We start from the raw sequence: 27824 nt of genomic DNA, 5'->3' as shown, positions 1-27824 counted from the left end.
AAGTCATGGCAACATTCCGTCACTTGTGCAGCATGTTATTTTTATCACAATTCCTTTATTTTTCTTGTGCCTATGCATTCTGCTATAGTGTGCTCATAGGAGGGTGTAGAGTTGTAGCTATCATTTGTGGAAGCAGTTCTGTGAGTCCAAGTCGCACACGATCCTGTGCTGCCCTGGGCTGTGGTGCCCAGCCATAGCTTAGCCTGGGGCAAAGCAGCAGTGGCTTTGCTGCCTGCCCTGGAGGCTCATAGTGCACTCATGGCCACTTGCACATCTCCTTTATCCACTGCTCACCTTTGCCCAAGAGATAAGGTGATGTTTAACCAACCCACCTGTAAGTGGAAATGATTAAATGAAATTTCTGCTGTGAAATTGATAAAGCCTGTGAAACAAGCAAACAGGAAGAACAAAAAAAGTGAAAATAAATTGTCGTGACTTCCCTTTTGAAATGCTAATTTTTATGGTAAACATATGTGTTCTCTTTTCCCTCTTCTCTCTTTTGAAGCTGTGCTATTGCTGGTACAGAGTACAAAGTTACTCTGGGTAAGAAGAGGAGCCAGGGAAGATCTAATGTTCTGAGCTGAGCATTTGTACTGAGTATTTGTAAGGATAACTGCTGAAATGCCTAATAGTGCCCAGGCTCATCCTGTAGGAATATGCCATTTTTGGACAGCTGTGTTACTGCAATGTAAATGTTAACAAACATAATAAGAAAACATTGAAACGGCTTATATACAGCTAAAATTATGAAGAATAAGCCTTTTAAACTTTCAGCCGTTTGTATAATAAGAGTAATTTTTTTTGCCAGGTTTCTATAATGGCTCAAAATGCTGCCTTTTAGAATTGCGGTGTCCCTTTGTAGGCAGACCTTCGCCTTTAGATCATAGCGGCTGCCTCCATCCTGGTGTGCCCTCCTGACCATTAACGCAAATTGGGGGCCGGATGAGAGATGTTCTGGATTTAAATTGGTGCAACTCAAAGCAGAATCTGTCTCCAGTTCGCATTAACAACTGTAAGCGGGTGAAGCTGCCTGAACGGACAGAGAGCTCTAATGAGACCGTGTTCCTTCACCCATGGCCATGTCTGTGCCACCTAATATCTTTTCTATACAATTAAATGAACTTGATGTGGCAGTTAGTGTTTTCTTTTTTCAGTTGAATTCAGAAAAGAATGGATATGAGAACAAACGAGGAATCATATTTGCATGTTTAAAAATCTCTCTCTAAAATCACTGCTTATGTTTTTTCTTAGCAATTGCACTTGAATCGTTCCAGGGCATGCATGGCTGCCCTTTGGGGATGGTGGAAGGCAGTCCATCTTTTTAGCCCTGCTTCTTGGAGCACCTGAGGCATTACAATAACGCATGCCTTGCTTGTGCTTTTTATTCAGAGGAAGTTCAAACAAACACCAGGAGAATAGCTGCTCATCCGTACAGCAGTTAGTGGCAGTGAGATTTCCACGTAAAGACACTGTCTCTCAGAAAAGCAAACACAGGATGCTGTGATTTTTTTTTGTACATCTGACTAAAGGCAATATTTATTCCATCATTTGAGAGCTTCCACGAAGGACATTATTCCCATTGCGAGTGTCAAAAGGTATCTTCAGTGTCTTGCTGCAGATACCCTAAACTCCTTCCTTTGATAAAGTACCTTTTGTCAGCAAGTGTGTATGCTGAAAATTAGCACTTCCTTCAGTACTAAAACCTTGACATTGAGTATAATTGAGGAGGTGAGTGTCAGCATGTTCATAAGTATTACCTGTCATTTGAAATATGACAGCGCTGTAACTGCAGGACCTTGGGGACTGCAGCGTGCTGGCACTGCGTCTGACTGCCTTGCAGCCGGTGAGACAGCCTTCGCCGCGGCTTCGACCCCGAGATAATTAACACGGCCCTGGAGGCTGCTGCCTTTTGCTTTTGTGCGCTTGTTGTTTAATAAGATGTTTGTTGCTCTGCTCGTCTCTGATGCAGTGCTGTGCCTGTAGGGACGTGAGGTTCTTCAAGTTCTGCCACAGTAGGTTTAGGTAATGTCTTCTGTGCATCCATTTCTTTAATTTCCAGCAAATTAAAATATTATCATCAATTAGCTAGCTATACTTGGTGGCTTGCTTCATTTCCAAGAGGATGCATATATTCATGTGGTATGAAAACAAGGTGGAGGGGAGGAGGGAATGTCTGAAACCTGACTTTTCTTCTGGAAGTTGAATCCTACACGATGTCAAATGGTGAAATGAAAGGCAGAGCGTGGTTCTTTGGGGTGGGGTGAAAGAGAGGTGGTGTTGGTGGTGCTGACCAGGGGGCAGGATGCTGTCAGTCCAGATCTTTAATCGCTGCCATTGCTTAGGATAGCACCAAAGTGCTTTGTTTCATAAATTCTTCTGTGGCGCGTAGCTGAAAGCAAAATGGGCTTTTAACAAGAAAAGCATTAAAAAAAAAAAAAAAAAAAAAAAAAAAAAAAGCTGAGAAGTCTGAAGCATCTATGTGAGGACAAGTTGAACACAGCTGTATTTTTTTCTTCAGAATACTTTATTGCTCTGTGAAATGGTGTTTTAAGAGGTTTTGAAAAATTCAGCAGCGTTGCTCCAAAGAGGTTGGTGCTAATACCTCCTCTCACATGGCTGAGCTTATTTTGGAATATCTTTAATAATTCTAAATAATCAGTCTTGGTAGATGACACTGTTGAGCCAGAGTGCTTTCACAAACATCCATTTTCAGCCACATCAGAAGTTTCACAAAGTCATCTTGCTTTCAGAGAAACATGGTGGTGTTGAGTGTTTTGTTGTTGTTGTTTCTCCCAAGGAAACGAGGCTTAAAATATTCTCCTTCAATTACTACAACAATTTATTTTTTTCATGTGTTTATTTCTGAAGGGTAAAACAGATACGATTAGCATATCCTGAATTGTAGAGGTTCCCAGAGTTGTGGTGACTAAGTGTAACTTTCATTTCAACACATACTGGAAATATGTCTCATGACATCCATTTTGTTTGATGTACCTCTGATCTAACTTGCTTGTGGGAAATATTGTTCATAATTACAATTGGAAATCAGTGGGAGATAAATTGGACAGGGAGTTTGGCCATTTTAAAGAAACACTTTTACTACAGAAACTTCAAAAATGCTGTCCAATAGAGATGCAAATATTGAAAAGACTAATATATAAAACACGATGCATCCATAAAGACTGACAGTGTAGTAATGTACTTCAGGTTCCTCAGTGCACTATTTCTATTGTCATGTGTGATTCACAATGAAAGAGGGAAATACAACAGTTCTGTTCTAATAATCCAGTACTCATTCAGGTGTTAAAGGTAATGTGACTAAAAGCTGCAGTATACTGAAGACTCCAGCTCTGTTGTATTATGGGAATAAATATATTTTTAGTTATAGACATAGACTTTCATTCTATAGCCCACCATTAGCATAAAACATACAAGAAAGATATCTACATTAGGCTATTGAAATTGCACTGAGTTACAACTCTTCTGTTCTCTCACTTTGCAAATATTAAAGGAAAAACCTGAAAGTGTATTGGGAATGTTATGTAGGTGCATACATCTTTGACGTTCATTTGGGATGCTGTGAGTTTGGCTGACGTGAACTTTTTTTGTTTGTTCTAAAGCATGACTCCGACATTTCTTGTTTAGTTGTAACGTGGCTGTCCAGAAAAGCAGTAGTGTGATGCATCGTTCTGTTCTAATATAATGCTTGCATTTCCCTTTAAGAATGTAAATTTTAACATGCATTATAAGGCCATTGGCTCCCTTGGGAAAAGAATGCAGTAAACTTAAAACCAAACAGAAAAGAATTCGCGTTTACCAGCAAGTGTATTTGAAGTAAATATAATTTACTGAAAAATCATAGAATGATGCTCATATAATTCCATATTGATCCTTTATTTTTTCACTTAAAAGCTGAGTTTTTGTTTGTGTTTTCACCCTCCCCCCACCCAAAAGGATACGGATAATTTGGGGAATACATTGTTCAACTGTGGCCAAATGAAGTTAATAATTGCTTTGATTCAGTCAACATTTTGAGAAAGATTTATGTGTTCAAAAGAATATACCAACACAAGGTCTACTGGACCTTACCCAAAGCTCCTTGAAATTGGTGAGACTCCGCTGTCAGCCAGCCTTGGAGCCCAGCCCTTCGTGCTGCTCAGCTCTTCATTTCTACCTTGGCTTCTGTTCTGAGGCTGCAGGATTTTTAACAAGGCTTGGTTAAAGAGTATCATAGGATCTCATAGAGCTTCCAGTGCTGGAAGGAAAAAAGTGCATTGTATGGATGGATGTTCTTTTTCTCAAAGCCATTTATCTTATATTTATCTGAAAATTATGAGTTCTTGCTATTTTCTCAATAAATGGTGGAAAATAGCTAGAATTAAATGAGTAAAATTAACAGTAATAAAGCTAGGGAAGCATGAAATTAAAAAAGTGATTGCAGTAATAAGGTGTACAAGTTTTCCAGTAAGAAATAATACCCTCCTAACTTGGTGAAAAACACTATTAGTACCACTTACTAAACAGGAATATATTTATACTATCATATCTCATGTGTAAAGTCTACATACCTTCAGATTTACCTGCTCTGTTCTATTTGATTATGTTAAATTAATGTACTTCATAACTGTTAAACAAATTTGTCCTCCATTTTAATGATAGGTAAGTATTGTTAGCACTGTTTTGAGGCTCAGACTGCAGATAAGTAGTCAGAATCTTTTAGAAAGACCTTTGATTTTAGGTGCTCAAAGTTATCTAAACCTACAGAAGGAGTTACGTATTCACCAATGCCTCAATTAGTTTTGGGTACTTCAGCGTAGCTTTTTACCCAGTGACATCTCGACGTAAAATCTGTGTGCAGTGTTTCAAGCAGGACTTTCTCTCTCCAAGGGAATGCTGTTTTTTTTTTTCCACTTTGGCTCACAAATAGCGATAACTACTCTCCGCGTAGCAGAATGACTTCAAATGGGGGTGGAAGAGGAGTGCTTCTCTTGGGTATACCCTGCTTGTGGGTCCTTTCTGAGTGTCACACTGACTTCCCCCTGGCTTTACCTGAGATTTGTCAGTAGAAGGATCAATGTCCAGTGAAATTCTGGTCTAAGAACGAGCAGCAAGAAAATCCTTACTTGTGTTAAGCAAGCCTTGCATTTTATGGCAGTGTTAGTTTCTTGTATACAAACATGATTAATACCATTTCACTAAAGTAATAATAATAAGTGAATAGCTGTTGAGATTCCTTTTTCCCAAGGATCCTCATTAAAATGCAGATAGAAATATCGCAATAAACTTAAGGAAGATATTCAAGGGAGTATTATTTTAATAGACTGTTTTCATGAAAACAATGTTTCCTTGTGAATTAGTAATTGAGCTCCCCTGAGATGCTCTCCTTTTATAGCTCTCCAGTTGGCTGGTTCATTTGGTTTTAAACAGTTCTAACAGATCTGGAGAAGATGCAAAGCTTGATAAGGTCAGAATAGTGAATGACTGCTGAAAACAAGTCTTGTTCACAAAAAAGTGCATCTGGTTCTTTGAATGCATTTCTGTTAATCTTTTGATCTCCACGTTGGAGTTCCACGCCTTATACAGAAATGTCATCACTTTTTTTGAATACTGAGCTTTGCAGAGCTGATCTTTATTGTTTTCTTGATTCTTTCCCTTGTAATAACCTTCAGATTAGGTTATAGGGTTATAGGCCCACTCCTTACTGGCACACCAGCTACTTAGCTGTGAGGGCTTTAAAGGGGCTCTTAGAGAAAGAACAGTGTCTTCTGGGCAGAGTAACATTTCCCGTGTGCTGTTATCTGAGTTGCATCAGCTCAGCGGCACATTAAGTAATAAGCTGTCATATTCCGTTGTTATGGAACAGTTCCCATGAACTAGCATTAGCTGTATCTTATGTAATAAGCCTATCTTTAGACAGATACGCAGGCTTTCACATTCAGAGCCAGACAGGAGTGTAGCTGATGTTTCATTTCTACCATTATGTCCATTTTTTTATGCACGTAACACAATCACTTGGAAAGTGAATGCTGTCGCTTTTCGTGCATGTTAAAAGGAGATAGCATTTCTTCAACAAAACGTACTCTGAAAAGAAGCTGAGGGGGAGAGGAACTTGTATGCATGAACTCTATGCAACAGTAGTGGCCTAATCTTTTTTCTTTTTTCTTTTTTTTTTTTTCTTTAACACTAACTGCTAACCAAAACATAATAGCCTGCTGCCATGCCAGGAGTTCTCTTAGATATCTGCTGCCATTGGCAAAAACCAGCACGGTCTGTGTGACATTTGAAGAAGCTCACCAATTTCTTTGTTTATGAGATCCATGCCCTCTGCACTCTAGAGCACTTTTTGTTAACTTCAGTATCAATGTCACACTGTCAGAAAGGGGCACTTTGTTAAGATAATGTGACCTTTAGTATAATAATCTTTGTCCTTTATTCTGTCTTTAGTAAAGCGAATCTGTACTTCAGTTCTTAATGCATTTTGATGAAGTAAGAATAGCACATAAATGAAATACCTTTGTTATTTCCCTTAAGCCATATAAGATATTTTCTTCATAAATGGCACAAGTGTCATTTTGTCCATGAAAAACTTCTATGTGCTGACTGCAAAATGTGTATCTGTTCTAAAATGTAAATTAGGCAAGCATTTGCATGCATTAAAATGAAGGGAGCGGGGCGGGAGATGATGTAATATTGAATATCGCCTGCTTTCCAATGACTTTTATTAAGGAGGGATGAAAAGGACAATAATTAACCTATGAGCTTTGTGCAGAGTTGTCTGTTGCATGGACAGAATGCTGCTGTGCTGAAATAGTAATTAGTTGAAATGAGAATCTGAGACCAGCTCTGGGTTAGTTGTACGAGTTTCATTTGAATGCTAGAAATACTGGTTGCTATTATTTTTACGTTAAATTTCCTACATATTTGTGTTAATCTGTTTGAGAAACCTCATAGTCAGGGTATTCTCAAACAGTTCTTATTAGGCACTCACTGAAGCAGAGGTTCAGCTCTGTTGCTTCCTATCTCTCTTGGAGGTGCCCCCATTTAGCATGAATCATACAATATGCTTTGGGTCAAAGAAGCAGACGTCTATGTTTCCATAAATTTGTTGGTTTGAGAAGTTACTTTTTCTGAAGGTTTTGCTGTCTTGCTGTCCTTATCTGATGAGATTTCTGTTTGTGGGTGGTTTTTTTTTTTTTTGTTTGTTTGTTTTTTTTTTTTGTTTTTTTTTCTGAGGCCTGTAGTTGTAGAATAAATTCCTATTGGGAAAACAGATTTACAGCTATGCTTGACAACTTTTTCAACCTGTCTGTTGTGATACAATTCTAGGAGTAGAAATACAATAGCAAAATACAGTTTGGTAACTGCTGCTTTAAATTTTTTAAACACAATTTTAGAAATGTTCGCATCACTGAAAAATATTTTCATAATAGAACCTGCATGTTCCCCCCTCCAAAAAAGTAATCTGGAGCAATGTTGCAGGAATGTTTAATGTTATGACTGTACAAAGGCCTTAAGTTTCAAATACACAGATATTTGTAAGCAAACACTTAAATGCTAATCTGAATTATCACAATCCCCATGTTAGATTTCAGCATTGTTATTCTACGATGAGTAAAAATTTTTGCTGAAATTTGAAAAGTGTGAAGTATGTTCCTTCTTTACATCAAAAAGTGTTAAATGAAAGCATAACCCCATGTATAACATTTAACTCTGTGTGTGCTTAAAATTTGGAAGTTGCATCATGTGTTTGGCAGCTGCTGCTCACATCATAGGTAACTTGGGAATAAAATGCTAGTGGCAGCATTTAATAAGATTTCTAAGAAAGACCGAACTCCCTAAACGTGCACCTACTTAATTTACTTACTCAGCTCCCTAAAATTATATAGTAATGAACATTTACCAATAAATAAATAAATGTATTGTGAGGGTCGTCTTTGATACTCAAGTAAAACAAGAGGCTTCTGAGAGGAATTTTTGCTAAACTGTCAACAAAATTCTGTAACTTATCAGAAACCTTGTTTTTTTTTGTTGGTTTTTTTTTTTTTTAATTTTTTTAAAATTTTTGTTTTCCAAAGGAGCAGAGATTATAGAATTCAATCCAAATGAAAAGTTCGCTTTTTCCTGTTAAAATTCTAAAATGTCCAATACAAATCTAGTATCTGCATGTTTCCTACTGTGTATGTACTGAAGAATGGTAAGAAGTGTTGGAGAAGGAGTAGATAGAAGTAATGAAATCTTAATCTCATAAACCTTTTAATACTTGAAATAAAAATACTGGACACCTAGTACTTGCATAGATTTTGTTAAGCCTAATATTTTAGTTCAGGGAACACATTTGGCACTTAAAATGAATCTCCCGGGTGGTCACAATATTATTAAAAATTCATTGTGTATCCAGCGGACCTGCCTCTAAAGGCTTTTGAACTGCTGAGTCTTTCTAATCGTACACTGTTGCTCTAGTTCACCAGTGAAGCGAATCCAATGACTTTTTCAGCATATGGCCTCCCTCTATTAATGAAAGTACCATTCATTCACTTCAGTGTATAGTAACACTAACCTTATGGTTGTCACATTGTGCTCTACATGCTTAATATGCGCTTCTTTGACTCAGTGAGGATATAGTAAATCAGAAGAGATGCATCAAGCAGCTGGGCATTGTTTAAAACCCAGTTAGTTTGGGTCCAGAGTTGCCATTGACGCCAGGCATTGAGGACTGCACTGTGGCACATGTTGGGGTGCACAGGAGTTGCATCAGGAATGAGCTTGTGCCATTTTACTCCAAAGGGATGTTTGTCATTCAAGGGCTGAAAACCAAAACAATTCTGCATAATGTTTCCTTTCAAAATAAACTTCTTTATTGTCATCTTTTCGTGAATGATCATATTCTGAAATTTTGCATTTTATTTTGAAGCAGGACAGATGTTACCTGTGCCGAGCAGTCTCCTCTACAGCTTCCAGTGTATTCATGGGGAATCTTCCTATTTTTTCCTATTATTTCAATGAGAAATGCAGTCTGGAGTGCTGCATCAAAATAGATTTTGAAATCTTGACCATGCTATTTCACTGAGTTTGTATGAAGTGTGAGGGCTGTAACAGAATCTGCTTCATTCATTCGAACACAGCTGGCTTTCACTTATTATATTATAAAATATATGCTGTATAATAATACACAGCATATAATAGAACTATGGGAATGAGTTGATGGGTGCCATGATACAGCCACTGCACCACAGGACTGACCACTGTCACAGCTCCTTCCCACAGAGCCACTGCGTGGTGAAACCAGGTTTGGGATCTGCCAGGCCTCTCATTTGTTGTGCCGGAATGCCTGCCGGAAAGCTGGCAGGTTGAGCGGTGTTTGCCTTATGGGAAAGGTATGTAGGGACATCAGAGAGAGACTTTGGGTTAATAGGAATTGCTTTTAAGTATTTTTTATTTTCTTTGTCTAGGGGCAAGTTTACTGCTTCCTTACCTATTAATTTGCTGACGCAGTTTTACCTATTAATCTTTGCTGTATTGATACGATGTTGGGGTGGTGACATTCATCAGAAAATAATAGGATCTTCATTTGTTTTGTACCCATCAGTGCTGAAGGGGGACTCTTGGTTTGCTTTTCCCTCTCTCTCAGAGGGGAACTAACTAACTCATTTTGGCCTCAAGCTGTGATAAGGTGGCTTTGAGGCTGTAATTCCAGACAAGGTAGCAAAGCTGCTGTGAGCTCATGGCGGTGGGCTTGTTCAGACTGCATGAGGGACAGTTGTTGCTGTCGGCAAAGCTATTCCACTGCTCAGGGCTCTTGTCAAATGCATGGTGCGACTTCACATACAAGGAGATCATTTTGTCCTACAAACATACCTGCACCTACCCCTGCTGTCTATACTCTATAGAGATTTCCGCTGTGCAGGACTCTTGTACTTCAGTTTCTCTGTACAGAGGCTATTTCTCAGCTGGCTTTATAATAGAAAATATTTCTCTTATCCTGTTCCTCAGCTGTCCAACTGCAGCAGCTTTAGGTCTGTTTAGGGCCACTGCAAAAATCAGGCCTAATAATCTGGCACTAACCACTTAAACCTAATGGTTATTACCCTCACTTTCATATCTGAGTGAGGTATTTGTTGCCTCAGAAATACTTCAGCAGTCTTGCATGTTTTTAAAGAAAATATTAGGTAATATGTATTTATTCTGTGTGCAGCTATAGAAAATGTATGTGCATAGTGTATATAACTTTGTGCAATGAGGTAAATTGAATAACTTATCTTCAAAGTATCAGACTCTCTTTAGAAAAAAAGAGCATAGCACAGATGCAGCAGGACATGCAGAGGATTCTAATTAGACTCTGACTCCAGACGGTCTTTTCACAACACTCTATTGTAGTCAGCATTGAAAGGTAACTTAAAGGTTCGTTAAGCAGCATTCAATTAAAAAAACTCTAATTGTCCTAGTGGCAAATGCACCATTACACTGTGAACTAGTATGTCATATTTATTAAAATTTGATTTGCGCTTCCTTCCTTTTCAAGTGACAAGCACTACAAATTAAATGAAATTTATATATTGTTTTCATTATGAGTTTTTATTTTAATATATTTTTCTCAGTTTATCTTACATTTCAAGCTAGAAGTCGTAAACCTGCCTGGAATAACTTTGGGGATTTTGATGTTTCTACATCAAAGTGACCCTTTGTGACGCTTCTTTTCTGTTTTGTTAACTTAAAGGGAGTAAATTTTAAGAATCAGAAAATAAAATTAAAGGAAATAGCTGTAAATAGTTCTTTATCCCGCTTCTTTATGCCATTTACATACCCAATAAAAAGAAGAAAAATGAGTGCTACAAAGACAAGGTGACACTCTAATCCACGGTGCTGCTGTTTTTCTTCAGTGCATTCAAAAAAAAAACAGAAGCAGAGCCCAAGCTGGAACTGATTTGGATACAACCTGGAGATAAATTATCCTCTTGGCTTATGAATCTTAACATTAAATAATAAAATATTTCACGTGACATTTTGTAGCATCATAAATTTGAGAACCCATGTTTTGTAATCTGTTTTTGTTTTGAAGTTTGCAGAAAAATGGAAATAATCAAAAATAGTCCAATGAAAATTTGCCTTTTGAGCTACTCTTAATTCACAAGACTGCATGTTTTCCTTGAAATTAGGCAACCAGTTATGGAATTTGTAGTCAGTCTGTCTATACACATAATATTAGTAGTAATTTAGAAATATATTTGCGGCTAACGTACAATTGCTCTTTAAAGTATTTGACCTTTACATTAAAAAGAAAAAAACCAAACCGCTAAACAACTGCACTGGAAAAGCTTGCGGATGTTTCTGTTACTATGGGATAAACATTTCACAGCTATTAGTTCTGCTCTACCCTCCACCCTTCTCTTGCCTGTATTTTCTTAATGTCTTAGCAGAACACATAAAATAAAGCCAGCAGTGATTGGGACGAACTATCTGAGTCTCATAGTGACAGTTCCTTGAGTATTTGAATTCATTTGCATTTACTTGCGTATTTATGCTTCAGTTTCTGCACATAGTGCAAAGGCTGATTCACTTCTGATGTAATTGTAAGCCCTTCACCTAAGATGACTTCTTCTCACTTAGCAGACTGCTAACCAAACCACCTTGCATCTTTGCCTCCTTTGGAGGTAGAAGTTCCTTTCCTGAAGTGGTGAAGTTGTTACAATAGCATTCAAGAGATCTCTTTTTATCCTCCAGCCTTCCTTTACGCAATCTTTTTTTTTTTTTTTATTCTCTTATTTTCATTGAAGTCACTGTTTTTGATTTATCTCTTGTATCATACTCCTCCAATATGACTGTGTGCCTCTAGAAGGTGATTAACGTTGTTTTAAGTCTTTCACACTTCAGCAGCCCCAGTGTTCCTTTCTGATTCAAGTTCTTGTGCATAATGCGAGTTTATTTCTGACCTCCTTATACCTGTAGAACTAATGTTCCATGATTATATTTATTTTTGTTTTTATACAAGTTGTAGTTTTTGTTGCTATTCATTAAATATCTGAAGTGTGATAGGAATAAAAAATAGCATAAAACTTATTTTAAAACAAGTTGCCCAGCGAGGTTGTGGATGCCTTCTCCTTGAAGACATTCAAGGCCAGGCTGGATGGGGCTTTGAGCAACTTGGTCTAGTGGGAGGTGTCTCTGTCTCTGTTGCAGGGGGGTTGGAATGAGATGTTCTTAAAAATCCCTTCCAACCCAAACCATTCTATGATTTTTGTTTGTTGCTGCTTGAAACTACAGAGTAGATAAGTGGAAAATCATTGCCAATTCAACAAAAACTGCTACACTGCATTTGAAGTTCAGGATAGACATTACTTATTCTTTCTTTTTCTTTAGAAACTTGAATTTCATGGTCACTCATATTTGAAATACTTTTTACCTTCTTGGAGTTGCATAATTAAATTATTACCTGCTGTATCACCATCTGCTTACGTGTCTGTGAAACATTTCTGACCTCTGCATGCATACTTCATGGTTTCAAGGAAGTGCCAAAAAAGCAGCAAGCATATTCAGCAGATGGAGTGAGCAACTTGCACCCTCTGAGAAGTCAGTCTTGATTTCCTGGGTATAATTAAGCATATTATATTTATAAATGTAATTATTTTCTTTTAAAACATGGCATGGAGATGTTTATACTTGCAATAGTAAAATATTCCTTCTAGGATGAAGATATATTCAAGATAATGTTGAGAGATAAACACTGCACATTTTCTCAATAATGTCACATACTAGTTTATTGAGCTAAACAGCTGAATCACTATCTTTAGTAAAAGGTATTTCAACTCACTGGCCTTTGCACAACAGTAAATAAGTGATATGTAAATCTGTAAAATGAACGGACTAATCTGAACATTCCTGTTAAGCCTGCCAAAAAGTGGAATTTAGATTTCAATGCGAAAATTTCAAGTGTCATCATCTTTGTACGCATTTATGACTAAACAACAAAGCACTGAGAGGCATGCAGTTGAATGTCTTTTCTAACAAAAAAAGTGGCATGTAACTTTAATTTAGAGAAAAATCTACAAACAAAATCTGCAAAGGGTAAAATCTGGTTCCAGAGAAATAATAGACCATGGTCTCAGCTACAGTATGGTGGTTAATGGAATGTGCATTTGCAGAGAGCAGTCCATGGAGATCCTTGAGCCGTTCCATTGCTTCCAGACCTGAAGCCACGTGAATGACATTTTGTAGGGTATTGCTGTAATACCTGTTCACCCTGCAGGGGAACTGGGTGTCTGTTAATTGATAGTGCATTTGTTGCTTACGAAACACAGTGAGTGCCAACACATGCTGTTGGTCTTCATCTTTCATTAAAATGGTGAAAGTAAAAAGTGAAGAGTCTTGGTGAGGATTGTCTTATTAGTTTAAACAAGCAAAATAGAAAACAACTGTGTTTGTTACAGAATTGGACAAGCTGTGATGCACAATGGAAAATTACTGCTGGTTCAGTTCTGCTGGATTTAACATATGGCTTGGAGAAACTGAGCACACTGATTTCTTTTAGTATCGGCAAGAGTTGAGGAGCCCCAGCAGCCCACGGGAGGAGTTCACTGTATGCCAAAAACAAAACGTGATCATCTTGAAGATGTGTGGGCTTCACATTTCATAGATAGGGCAACCTGTGGTGCAAACATCAATAATCTCGGGTCTTAGACTCAAGCTAGAAGTTCTTAATTGGCTCATTAAATGACAATTCATTGTTTTTTCTTCAGCTGTATGAATAACCTAAATTGTGATATGCTCTAAGAGATCTTTGCTCACTGTGCTACTGGTGTTACCTAACATTTGCAATTTTGTGCTCATTTTGCAGTCAGATAAAACAGATGCTATTTTCAAAGGCTCCTGTGCCCTTCTTTCAGCATTTGAAAAACTGAAGTTATTACCCTCTCTGTTTCATGCTCTCTCTTTATTTCATATCTGCTCTCTGTTTCATACCCTTTATATTAATTTTTCTGATTCTCATTAATTTAACTAGATTGCGTCCTCCTTTCCTCTGCTGGGAGATCACTTTGGAGGACAAATACCCTTAAAACTTAATGCCCGATATTAGAAATGCTTATGGGTGCCTAAGGTGAAGTGTTCTCCTGTCCTCATATACGAAATCTCTTATACAGTCTTGAAAACTGGTAGGAGTTTTTGATAATCTACATCTCTAATGAGAGAGTCGTTTCTACACTTCAATAATAACTACTTCAGTGAAAAATAAAAGTGCTTTAGAGCAGAGGTCAGGGTCTTTTATCCTGATTTTTGTATTTGAGATCACCCAGCAGCTCAACAACCAGTCTGGATATAAATTCTTGTCCTCCAGCTCTTTGTAGCACTTTGCACCAGGTAACAAAGTTTATGGGCATTGAGCCAACTATCTTTTGAGGCACTGAATCCACCTATTTTGGCATTAATCCATAAAAACAAATTCCATATGTGGCCCAAATACTGGTCTTTGTGAGGCCCAAATTACAATGGGAATAATTAAAATATTTGCTTTCATGTCCCAGATGCTAACTGTGGGAGCTAATTTTATTCACTGCAATTATTTTGGACTAAGTTTAGCAGAAGAGGATAAAATCTAGGATAGTTTTGTAATGGCTTACAATCTTTAATTGGCTAAACTATAGGCTTAATTATTTCCGAGATCTAAAAGCAAAGAAAATGTGGAAATGGCTTATGGGTCTGAGCAGGTTTACAGAGAGCTTACAGTTTATTTGCACAGTGATGTGACATAATGGTCATTTTGGGGCTGTAACCTCTATATTCAGCACAGTAGATCCTTGGCGTGGCTTTTGTGGCAGAAGATAGGTAGTGGTACTGATTCTTTGGTTCATATCTGCCTTGACCACGCACTTGAGAATAGGTAGCAGTGAAGGTAAAGCATTTTAATCTTTATTTAGTGCAACTAATTAGAATTGTAGCTTTGATACTCTTTTTAAAGAGAATAAGACATACTGAAGCAAAGTTACAATTATATGGGAAAGGTAACGTAATTGTAATGATTTTGTTTGCACTGTCATAACAAATGTAGATTCGTAGTGTATTTTGGTAGGATAAATATTCTGGGATGAAGTGCTGGTTTATGACTGAGTTTTTATTTGCATGCTTTTTGTCTGACATTTAGTCACAAAACAGAGTTACTTTTAAGTTCCATTGGAAGTCTTTTATTTTTAATAACGCTTCTGTTCATAAATAAATTACAAAAGCTATGAGGTGTACTTAAAATAGTTCACCGTGTTTCTTAATACCTTTATAGGTGCAGAAACTATCAGTACATCTGTCTCAACTACGGTATGTACAACGTTGGAGAAATAGGAACATTCAAAATGTTGCTCTCAATTTTTTTTAATGCACCAACTGCATTCTAATACGAATTTTTGATTCATGTTAATTATAAATTTAATCATTTTAAATTTTTCATAAGCTTGGGTGGCTTTTCACTGGAGGCTGATTTGCTTCTCTTCCCTTGATGGTAAATCATGAAAAAGCTGTAGTGTGCGCCTCAACTGAAGACGGTTTGCTCTGCAAACACCAGCAGAAATGAAGGGAGCACTTCTGCTTTTTTCAATTGTGTGGCCTCATCCTCTTTCTGTGGGAGCTCATGGGCATCTCTTGACTTCTTTTTTTTTTTTTTTTTTTTTTTTTTTTTTTTTTTTTTTTTTTTTTCAGTTTGAAATTAGGTCACATATAAATAAAGCTAATTAAGATGTTTCATGAGGGGAAATATTTCCACTAAAAAATTAAATTTCATCAAAATGCACATTTTTAGTGGAGGATATATTTATTTCTAAGAGCAATAATTGGCATATAAAGCAAGGGGTGTTTAGTTTTGAATGATGTTCCTGAGGAAACTAAAAATTATTCTTTCATTTTCGAGGTTGAAGAAAATATGCCTAGTGGATCTTTATCCCTCTGTCTCCACTTTTTGTTTATTCATCGATATCTCAAAAGGGAAGGAAGAGCTGGGGGGACCAGGGACCTAATAATAGTAACTACTGCAATTGCAGTTTCTCAGAGGCCTGCAGAAAGACTGAAAAAGCATGTAAGGGATGATTGGTTGCTATTACGTTTATGCTGTGAAGTCTTTCCTTATCTTTAAGAAGATATACCCAAGTATTGTTGCAAAACAGGCAATGAAGCTATAATTCATATTCTGGTTTAAAAAAAAAAAAAAAAAAAAAAAAAAAGAAGAGATTAATACAACATTAAAAATACATGGCAATTTGCTTGGTTTAATAGATTCTTCTATTATTCAGCCTCACTAACAGCAATGTTTTCTGCACACCTTTTCAGAGTCTGCTATAGATAACATTTTTTTAATTTTTTTGTGAAATTGTGTCCTTTAGAAATTAGTTTATTGATTCTTTCTGTTTTGTGGGTTGGTTTTGTTTTGTTTTGTTTTTGAGAACATTGGCTTCTTAATCGTTCCTAGCTCTGCTCAAAAGGTGACTTGAGAACTGGTGATTGAGATGATGTAGAATTAATTTGGGGATAAAGTCAATAAAAAGTGTTACAGATCTAATGACATTGAAATTCCCTTGAAACTCAAGTGTTTTTAAAACGCAACTGTCTCGAGTAGGGAAAGTTTCCATCTGTTCCTGTCACTGGGAAAACACAGCAGATAAAGCCCAACCTAGGAAGCAATTGAATGTATTTGTGCTGAAGGAAGGAAAGCCAAAGTTTTAATTTGTTTTCCTCCTCCTCCTCTCTGAAGGGTTCAGTTGTTAGCACTTAGAAAGGCTGACTCCAGATCTTGTCTTGTTAGGCATTTTAGGAACTGGCATTCTGTCCACATCTGAACCTGCTGAGCAGCTGCAATGGGTCCTGGTAGGAATGCCTGTATGTTTGTCCTGCACCAGCTCTGTTGGGGTTACTGGAGGGTGTTTTGGAGGTACAGAAGAACAATAGCAAGGCACCGTGCTGGAAATATGCATGACCAAATCTGAGTTGACACAACCCTTACTTGTTTATTGATTCTGTACTTTTGTCACGTAAAGGCGCCAGTGAGAAGGATATTTGTACGCATCTGATGGCAAGCAAATTGAGTGAAAGTCTGCAGCGAATGTGATTCACAAAATGAAATGCTTCGGTTACCAGGGGCTCAGGAAATCTGCATCATTCGTGTGCTTCAAGGGTTACAAGTCAAGCAGTTTTTAGCAAACTGCTAATCCGCTGTGCTTGCTGTATTGTTATAGTTGGTTGCTGTCCCATGAGCTTCCCACAAATGCTCATACAATCTGATTACCATGGTTCACATGCAAAGGGCGCTGGCCTGGGGACTACCACGTCTCATTAATGGAAATGAATTTTGTATGCCATGGCTGCTATGGCTGTGCATTAAGGCTTTTGTTTCTATTTCCATGCCTGTCTTTTTTTCTTTTTTCTTTTTTTTTTTTTTTCCTCCATGTTTATATTTTAGGCAGAAATGTCTGTGCAGATTTTAATGGCTGGTTATATTACAGGTTTGAGGATTTTTATTTTTGCATAGTGGTGTTATTTTTAATAAGAAACAGATGTATCAGCACAAAAGGAAAAGCTAGAAATTGCATAATCTGTGTTCCTGTTGAACCCTTTAGCTCCGGTTGAACACTCGATGAGCTCAGTTTTAGGACTGGTGACTCCATCTGCTGATGGCCACAGTCACACTGGGTGGGATGTTGGCACTCAAGAGCCCTAGAGGTCCCCACCATCCGATGTTTCTATCACTCCATTTCTGTATAACTATCCAGCATTAAGAGAATTAGTGTAAATGATGTATCATCCCATCTTTTTAAGATGTAATGTATTCTGCTGTGAAATGAATGTTCTGTTTTTCTGCTGATTGCAGAGAAGATAGGAGTTAGTCTTCTCTCACTGCTGTTGCTTGGTGTGTTTCTGGACTGATGTTGCTATTTGCAGACAATCCAAGAGAGGAAGTAAGTGTAAATATTAGAAGAGATGTGAAGTATGTTCAGTGACTGGTCAGCCACTGCTGTACTTCTGTGGATATTTAAGGATTCCACTGTCAGCAAACTGTCCTATTTTTTTTTAAAGAGAGATGTTGTATGAGAGCATGTACCTGAGCTCAGGTATCCAGCATCTTAAGACCATCAGCACACATTTAACTGATGGTATAAAGCTGAGTTAGTGCAAACCATTGGCCCTCCTGTTCCTGTACCATTCTTGCAATTTAGATGGCAAGTGCTGTAATATGTCTTAGTATCAGGGCTATTATACAGCTTACAGCTTACTTTAACTCAGTGTAATAAGCTCCGTGTTTCACAGATGTTTCTTTTCCCCTTGTTTTTGTTCTTTGCTCGTCTTCAATTTGTTAAGGTCTTTAACTCAAAAAATACTGCAGTGTAAGCTATTTAAGTTCTAATAGCTGTGCACAAAGGTCTAAATGATCAAGAAGTTTTCTCAAAAACTTTTCCTTTAAAGGAGCTGAATTGTTTATCTTGTGAAGTATTTATTATGTTTCTCTCTAAGCTGCTTTATTTGTGGTAAAGTATTACATTTACTTTTTAAGAAATTATTACTTTAATTTCATTAGTACAGACTAATGGTCTTAATAAGAACTGCTCAGAGTTCAGCCTAATAGCGGTGCGTGATAAATTTTGAATATATAAAAGTTTATCTGCCAAGTTGTGGGTGTCAAAAGCGACTATAAAAGGCTGAAATGAACAAATGAGAATTGAGGTCTTCTTTAGGATAATGGACTTGTCTAGTTTATTCAGCGTGATATATCTTCATCCATCTCAGCAAGGCTGAGAAATATGCGTAATTGATGTCTGAGAGTCTATCACACAGAGGCTAAAGATGAAACAACAAACCACATATCCTGGAAGCAGCAGTGCCTCTTCTCCCTGGGCTGTGGTCATTATGAGGGGGAGTTTGGCAGAAAAGTCCATCAGGTCTGTCTGCTTTTTGGGATATAGTTCTGGAAGGGACAGCAGTGAAGTGTCAATCTCTCCCGTAAAAGTTTTGCTCTATGGAATTTTACGTGCAGATTTACTTAAATGTCTTAAACACGCTTGCAAAGTGAGTGACCCTCAATAAATGAATGAATCAGTTTTCAGTGTAAGATGATGACCTCACTGCTGCCTAGTGTGGAAGGCTGGATCAGGAACGTGGCAGGACTGTGTAACAGATATACAGCCAAAGAGGCAGAGAGAAGGGGTGCTTCCTTTGATTCTTTGTTCCATTAATCCTTTAAGGATTCCTCAGTTGACCAGAACTAACACACCTCGGTTTTTGCTTTAAAGAAAAAGCATGAACTCATTCCAGCGTGTAGACATCAGCGTGCTCAGGATGCTGAATGTCACACCGCATTGACTGTGTGTGAAATAATGTGATAAATTCACAGGAATTGTACACCATGCAAAATTACACCTCTGGGCAGACTCAAATGACCAAACTTTGACATTTCTCAAACTTGACAGCTTATTTTAGTGGAGATTTAGGAAAAAAAAAACCACCATGCAAAACAAAACAGAAAGGTCAAAGACCACCAAACGTATTACCACTGCACTCTTTGCCTATGGCTATAGCGATTTTCTAGTATTACATCACATGGCAAAGTAACGTTTCCTTGTTGAGGCCCTGCAAATAAGAGTAATGGATCCAAGGTTTCGTGTATGGCCTCGATATGTAGGAATCCCCTGGTACTGTCACACACCAGACTGAGAAAGTAGCTGCAGTGGTTGTCCTCTAGGCTTACCATGGTGGATAGCTGGTGATAGCATTATTGCCTTCTCTTAGGGTTCTGGAGTGTTGGTGTGCCTCAGTGTGTGTGTGTGGGGGGGGGATTTTAAACTGGCTTTCAAAAACGTTGCAATCTTGGTTTGCAGTAGCAGTTGCCGTGGCAACCTTACTCTGTGTAGTTGAGTTTTAACATTTGAGAGTTCACCCAGAAAATAAATTTGATGTGATTGTGAAGTAAACTTGCTTATTTTCTGAATTCTGTGGATTATTCAGAAAAGCAGATGATGATGCTGCTGCCTTGCTGTGTTTTCTGCTATAAACCATGCATGGAAGCATTGAGACTGTCATCTATCAAAATATAGTAAAATTCCAATAAAGCTAAATTGTAAATGTTGCCATCCTCAGCTCCATAATACATTATCTTTAAGGGCTCTGTGTCATTGTTGAAATTGATAAAGCTCAATAAAAACCCACCGAGCAAGAAATGAAATTATTCTTTTATAAAATGCACTCTGAGACAAGGTTGTTTGTTTGTTTTGTAAGTACTGACCTGCTTTTCTATCGCAAGTTTGAAGATGAGAGCATGGTGACAGTGGAACCATGTTATTATGTTCATCAACATTCTAAATATTTCATTTAAAATATGGTTTTATAAAAAAAAAATACTCTAAACTTGAGACAGTGGGGCTTCATATATCATTTATCTCTCTGATTTCAATGTGAAATCTTGCTGATATGGTGATTAATCACTAATAGAATCTACTTACTAATTTGTCTACTAATTAATTTATACTTACGTCCTACTGGAAAAGCAGAGTACCTAGATAAGTCCATGATTTATCTCCTGTAACCATAAGAGTTTGTGAAGTTAATCCTAAATTCTCAGAACTGGTCTAGATGACCTGGTTTTGTGTTGTATCGCCAGGAGCAGAAGGGAGCTGGTAAGTGAATTGTTCTGCTCTTCTCCTACTGCTATGAGCTCCGGTTTCTTCAGCAGAAGCAGATCTTGGAAAGTACTGTTGGTGGTGGTAGAGGTTTGGGTTTTTCTTTAGCTTTTTTTTGTTTGTTTTGTTTTTTTTTAAGAAATGGAATCAGCCCCGCATTATTTTTTTTACATTTTAAACTGTGGTGGATTCCTGCTGGCCAAGCTGACTTAGAGTATAAGAGCTTTAGAATGTATATTTTTTTCAGATTTTAATAGTTAAGATTATTTTTATTCTTTTAACAGTAATTCAGTTGTGATTGACTGTAATTAAAGAGCAAAAAGCAATTGTGAAAAAAATATATAAATTGAAGTGAAATGTGTCCAAACAAATGACTGGGAAAAAAATATATTTTACAGCACAGAATGAGTCATACAAAATTAACTTTCTTAAAAGCTTCTAGGGCCTGTTATTGCAGCTACTGCTGTCAGCATTTTCAAGTTAAACAATATTTACCGTAGTTTTATTTCTCATAAAATTCAACTGTAAGCCTAAATGCAAATGCTCCAATAACAGTTTTGGTTTTTCTTGGTAAAGCTTTGTGGTTTTGGTTCATTTGTCTTTTAGAGGCAATTACAACATCTAGGGGAACATGGTGAGAAATGCATTCTTGATGAAACCTTGACTATGGGAAAAAAAAAAAAATCTGCAAGAAGATTGAATATATTAGTTTGGTGTATAGGCACTTGGTCTGAGGAAGAATGGGAAAAGGGAAAGATTAAGGTTCACAGAATACTTTGGAAAAGATTGATTCTTATGCAGAGGAGCTTGCTGCTAACCTCCAGATCACACAGAGTGCCTGGAAAACTGAGCTGTAACCACCAGAACCAGAGGAAAGAGCTACTTTGGGAATGGAAGCCAAGTGAGGGCTGAATAGTATTATATGAACAGACAACTTTAATGTAATGGCTAACAATGCTCTACTCATTTTTCTCACATTTGATCTGCCTGTTGTTTCTTACTTTACAGTATTGCAGTTTTTTCTTTGACTGTTCTTATCTTGAGCCAGCTAGTGAAGGAAGCAGGAACAGCAGATCGATTTTGCCATTGGTTTTTCATATGGTTGTTGCAACAAAAAGCTTTTTATGCTGTCACCAAAATTGGTTGCCAAGCCCATATCCCAAACACAAGGAAAGGAAAAATCATTACTGAAGAAAATTACAGAAGATATGATGGAAAAATAATATTACTTTCTGCATTAGCGTAATGTTGCTGTCGACAAGGGCATCATAATCTCCTCTGCAAACAATCTTTTTTTCAGAACTGAGGAAGGGTGTATAGGCCTGAAATTTGGCATCGTCTCAACAAAATACTAAATAGCTGTCAAATACATTTGAAAGACGTGTATGTGTGGTGGGTGTTGATTTCTGGAACGAGTGCAGCTGTTTGCCCTTCCAACAGGTGACATATCTGTTTTGTATTCCCTGCGTAGAGAATAGAGAGAGAAGAATCAAAAGGAGAACCATTAGAAAACAGCCCCAGATTTTTCTGTTTCTGGCTATACAAAGAGGGTGTAATACCTTTAGTACATTTCCTAAGTAAAAATTGCTTTTTCAGAACAGAACACCAGATGGACCAATGGGGCGTTCACTCTGGGCAGCATGTTAATGCTTGCCATTCTTCCTGCTGTGAACATGCCTGAATCCTCTGCTTGTAAACTGGATTTAACAACTGCAGCTACTACTAGTCACAAAGATAAGGGAATTTACTGCAATATATCCATATTTCTCTTTGTTGGTTTCATGTTCTATTCATGTTAGTTGACCTTTCTGTAGGGGAGGTATTACAGAGAGCCAATGTGGTGTAGATGCAGCACCTTTTTTAGTCCTCATTAGATAGCTTTCAAAGGCTTCATTGATGAGGGATTAAAGTAGGAAAAACATCATAAGAGGTTTCTGGTAGTTTCATAACAAGATGTACCTACCAGACAGAAGGTAAGTGCATTATTTTTACATCAAAGAATAGGTAGTTTTGAAATGGGCTTTCTAAGGAAATAATGATCTGTTAAGGTTAACTCTCTTAATTTTTTGTGTATGTTCTACTGAATGGATATTTAGCGTGGATTTGATACTTCACTATAAATATTCTCCACACAAATAAGTGGAAGCATAGAAAGGGGCATGAGTTTAATTGGTTATCAGTTTGCTATGTCCAGTATTCTACAATTTATGATCCTCTTTGTTGTCTCCCTAAAACAGCTTTCAAGGTTACCTTGAGCACATTCAGACTTCTGGCATTTTACAATTGCTCTTTTATCTTTATAATAAAATATGTATTTAACGGCAATTAAATGTCGAAACAGCTTGCTAGCAGATGGGTTGGATTTTCTGTCTCCTGAAGTTTTCAGAAGTATGTATTGTTTTATGGTCTTTGTTATTGAGAAGGCTGAGCTAGAGTATCACAGTGGCTTTTCTTGACTTAACAGTTTATCCTTCTTTCTATTGCCTATTTTTATGTTGTTGTTCTCTGTGTAATGTTTTCTTTATCCTTCTAATTCTTACCTAGAATTATATTTAACACATAATCTTCAAGTCATGGTGCCCCTTTGACCAGCCAAGTAGGACTGCTAATATAAAAAATACATATTTGTCATTCAGAACCAGGCAGTAGCTTTCTAAAATCATTTTAAAGTACACTATGGGATCTGATTTCAGATGCTTCTTGCTAAGTTTTTCTGTCTTTAAATTCAAATAACGAACTTGGATATATTACTATAAAAATGAAGATCATAACTGGGGCTGTTCTTGCTTTCTTTGTATTCTTCAACTATACCACATGCATTGCAAAGCAGATCCCACTGAAGTCTGTCTCAAGTATGATTCTGAAATGTATTATGATTTTTTTTGTTGTTATTTCAGTTCTTTTAGCATTTTTTTTTCTTTTCTTTTCTTTTTTTTTCTGAAGTGTGATGACTGATTTTGGTACTTTGTATGCAAGTTGAGTTCCTGAGATACTATGCTGTGGAGTGCAGTTACTACTCACTGCATTAACAACCATTTAAAGAAATTCAGTATGAATTTTTATTATGTATTTATATGTAGAAATTTAAATAACCTTTATTAATACACTTCATTGAACAATAGCATGTGTTTTTAAAATGTCATAAATGCAGAGAAAACTTTAAGTATTACTGATATACAATGGATGCTATTCATAAATTCAGCATGATCATTAGCCATGCAACTACGTCTTAAAACTGCCTTTAATTCTTATTCTGTGGGTAATACTGCCATAACCTGTTAGGAGTTTATTTGACTAAAGCCTTGTATTAAATGACTCCATTAATTCTGGAGTCAAAATTATATAGAAGAGATTTGCTTTACTTTTGAAGGGCAAAACACTCATCTTTTAATAATTTTCTAGTAGAAAGCAGTATGAAATGGTGTTGGGAAAGTGAACCTGTTGGGCAGTTGTTATTACCTAATGGTGTCTTATGTCACTGATGTTTGCACATTATTCCATTCACCAACAAAATAGGAGGAGGCAGAGCAAAAGGAAAAATAAGTAGCTTGAAGATTGGTTGGTTCAGCTTTCCAAAGGATATTTATTAGCACTTGATGGCTGTGTGGTGCCTCGTAAAACGAGCACAGTGCATCAGCGGACCAGTTCTGAAGCTGACATTATTCAGCGTCTTCCCCAAAAACTGGATGAGCAGACAGCACACGCTCTCAGGAGATTTTGAAGTGAAGTCCAGCTGGGGAAGAGTGGCTTGATATGGTGCGCTTTAGACCAGCACTCTGGTATAAGCACTATGGGGGTGCCAAATTCCCCTGTCCGTGGCTTAGCATATCTAGAAGTGTTACTGCTCTCCTGTTCTGCAAGGTCACAACTTGTGTCCAGCTTTGGATTCTTCGTTAAGAAGGATGCTGAGAAACTGGAGAGACTGCAGGCAAATGGTTCCCGATTTAGGGCTTGTTTCTTCTTCTGTCAAAGGAAATGTAAGAGCAAACTCTCTTTGGTAGTGGCAGGTGGTGAAAGTAAGGGCAAGTTGTGGCACATGAAGTTCAGGCTGATGTTAGGAAAATTTTCAGAAGAGAAGTCCCACAGCTTAACAGAGAGGTGTTGGCCTCTATGTCCTGGGAAGTTTTGAAGGTTCAGCAGGGCAACATCATAATTCGCCTGGTAGTGATCCTGCTTTGAATAAGATACTGGGCTAGATAATCTCCAAAGGTCCCTTGAAACTAGTATTTTTATGAATATATGATTATTCACTTGGAAAAATTACAATGTATTATTTTATAGGACTTTAGCTACAAAATTTTTTCCACTTTGTTCTCTGATCTGCAAAGCAATGAAGCATATGCATAATTTTAAGCATGCATCATGGCAAGATGCACAAAGGTACCTCAGAATGGCAGCACTTAAGTGATTGCTAAATTGACCAGAATCTGTGAAGCTCTGAACTATCTACATATTTTCAGGGAAGATATTTTTGCTAACCATTTTTGATCCTAAAGGACACTAGCATGATTTTAAAAGATTCCCTGTGGGTTTTCCAGCAACGTTTGGATGTCTGAGAAGCATGCATGTCCATTGATCCAAATGTGCTTAAAATTATGCAGTGTGCTTTAACTTAATTCAGCTTACTTTATACTCTTGCTTCCACTGCAAATAGAAGTGTTTGGACTGCAGGTGGATAATTGATATGCAAAGTGTGTATGGTAGGTAAACCTGAAACACGTACCTCAGGTATGTGCTGTCTTCACTGTTACTGGACTGCTCTGAGAAGCATAGGCAAGGGGTATTTATATACCTGCACAAGGAAATAGTCTGTAAATTGGTAGAGAGTGAGACAGACTTTTGGTGGACAATAGGCTGTTCATTATGTCAGTGATTTCTGATGTTTGTTCTCTTCAAAAGAGCTTCAAACAAGCTAAATTCTTCTCTGCTTATAGACTGTGTTCATCTGTTATGTGGCCCCAGTAACGTAATCTGGAGGTACTTTGAAAATGCCTTAAAGCATCAAAATGGAAGGATAATGTAGTGTAGGGTTTGGTTTGATATCTATCGCTGCAAGAAATTTAATATCTTTATCATTTTATTCTAGTTGATGAGTCTGAAGTTAGAGAAGCCGTTGATTACAGATACTTACGTGATGGAATAGCTATTGTCAGAGTATGGAGGAAAACGGCACCCCACTGGTGCAGTCGGTTAAAAATGATTTGCTGGAAATTGACTTTGAATGTTTGTAGTGGAGGTCAGTTCCCCTTGGAGGGCTTGTACTTCCTTCGAAGTATCTAGAAGTATGCCATGCTATTAAAGGATTGATTCTGTTGTAAATATGTATCTGGCAGTGATTTTTATTCATTAAATTGGGAAAAATAAGTGCAGCAAAACAGCTGGGACAATTTCTAAGTAAATTCATCAGTCATTCAGGAACTATGCATTTAAAATACCTATAAATAATAGAATCTTCCATCTAAAAAGAAGTCTTTTATTGATGTATAAGTAGAATGTTACTCTGAAATTTCTTTTTTAACTTCTCATTTCCTTGTGTTTAGAGTCAGAACAGGCAAGTGTTATTTTTATTTTTCCAACTTTATTTTAGCAGCTTTATTTTGTACAGTGTGTGCAATAAAATTGATGTGCACAGTTAAGCTTTAAAATGACTTTCAGATAATAAATAATTGTTTTGGAAATTCTGTACCTTCACTCAAATTTTTATTGCTATCTTGAGACTGAGAAAAATAATGGAGTAACTTCTGTGTTTTGCCATTGGTACTCATCAATTCCCTTCACTCATATCCTTCAATATATTGTATTCCTTTAAATATCTTATTTCCTCTTCGATGTTTATTGTGGGACCACTGATCCTACAACGAATAACGGGGAGATGAAAATAGAGTGAAACTGAGTTTCTGCTTTTTAATTCGTATTTTCAGTTCTCCCAGGTTTGCAAAGGAGACATAAATAAATTGTTTGCATAGACATGAGAAAACAAACACTCAAGTTTGTTTTTTGTTTTTAAAATTTGTTTTCACAGTTAAAAAGATGGCCTATCACAAAGTGAATGCGGACCAGAGAACCCAGGGCCAATACCTTGACAGTGATGACCTCCAGGCCACAGCGCTAGAACTGGAATGGGACATGGAAAAAGAGCTGGAGGAGCCTGGCTTTGACCATTTCCGACTCGATGGTGCAGTCCAGCATCATCTGGGAAACTCAGAGAGCCCTGACCTCGATCTTGAGCCCATCCAGCCATCAGCTTCTCCTAAGGGAAGATTCCAGAGACTTCAGGAAGACCCTGAGTACATCTCACACTATTCAAGACAGTCGCCAAAGAGCCACCGCTGCAGTTTTTTTCAGATACTGAAAGTATTTTGTGCTGCGTTGATTTTATTTATTTTTGGAATTATGATAGGATATTATGCGGGCAAGAAATGCCCTTCTCCTCCAGCATCTCCAGAACCAAATAATCCTCAGAACTACCACGAAATCCTCAAGGAAATCAAAGCTGAAAATATTCAGCAAATATACAGGTATGTGTTTTAATTTTTTTTTTTTTTTTTTTTTTTTTTTTTTTTTACTTAGAGCCATCAAATGTGAATATAAAGAATTGCTGTTAATTTTTATTTTTTTTTTTATTTTTACTTACAAACCTTGGATTTTCCTTTATGAATGATACTTACAGTAACGTGGATTTGTCTTAGTTGTTGTCTTATGGAAATGTATTTATTTTAAGAGATCAGTAACTTGTCTACTCAGTATATTAATGTTACCTTTCATGTACGTTAATTGCAAAAACACAAACTATTCAGATTGGATATAGGTGAAAGCACCAGATTTTCTAGTTGCAGTCAATCGTCAGATAACATTGTTGAAGAGCAAAGTGTTAGATTGTGATCTGTAATAATAAGATCTCCGTGAAATCCCCGTCTGGTCTGTGGCAAATAGATGAATCTTTGCTCTCTATTTTCAGCCTGTGAGTGTGATGTCAACCTTAAGTTTGCGTGCTTTTAGAGGGGAAAACTGAAATCCGAACTATGAGAGATTGTTTTAAGAACATAATCAGGAGGGTGACTCCTTCTCCCAAGACGTTTTTAAAATTTACTGAATTGAAAAAACAGTGTTTTAATACATAGTACCTATTAACTTGGGTATGGATATGAAGTGTTATGAATTGCCTACTGAAACCCCTGACTGGGTTTTATT

At 37.2% G+C, this 27824-nt stretch overlaps 1 protein-coding gene across 1 annotated transcript in view; it reads left to right on the top strand.

The window, feature by feature from the left end:
• Positions 1 to 27824, top strand: part of NAALADL2 (N-acetylated alpha-linked acidic dipeptidase like 2) — a gene marked incomplete at both ends in the record, with an annotated part of 278850 nt that overhangs the window by 57866 nt on the left and 193160 nt on the right. The window contains one exon of the mRNA XM_079539540.1: positions 26656 to 27151. Coding sequence (XP_079395666.1) covers positions 26656 to 27151 — 496 coding nt within the window. The remainder of the gene's footprint in view (positions 1 to 26655; positions 27152 to 27824) is intronic.

Source organism: Tetrao urogallus (assembly GCF_951394365.1).
Source record: "Tetrao urogallus genome assembly, chromosome: 9".
NCBI lineage: Eukaryota > Metazoa > Chordata > Aves > Galliformes > Phasianidae > Tetrao > Tetrao urogallus.
Note: the sequence above shows the minus strand (reverse complement) of the source record. Positions and strands in the feature narration are given on the sequence as shown.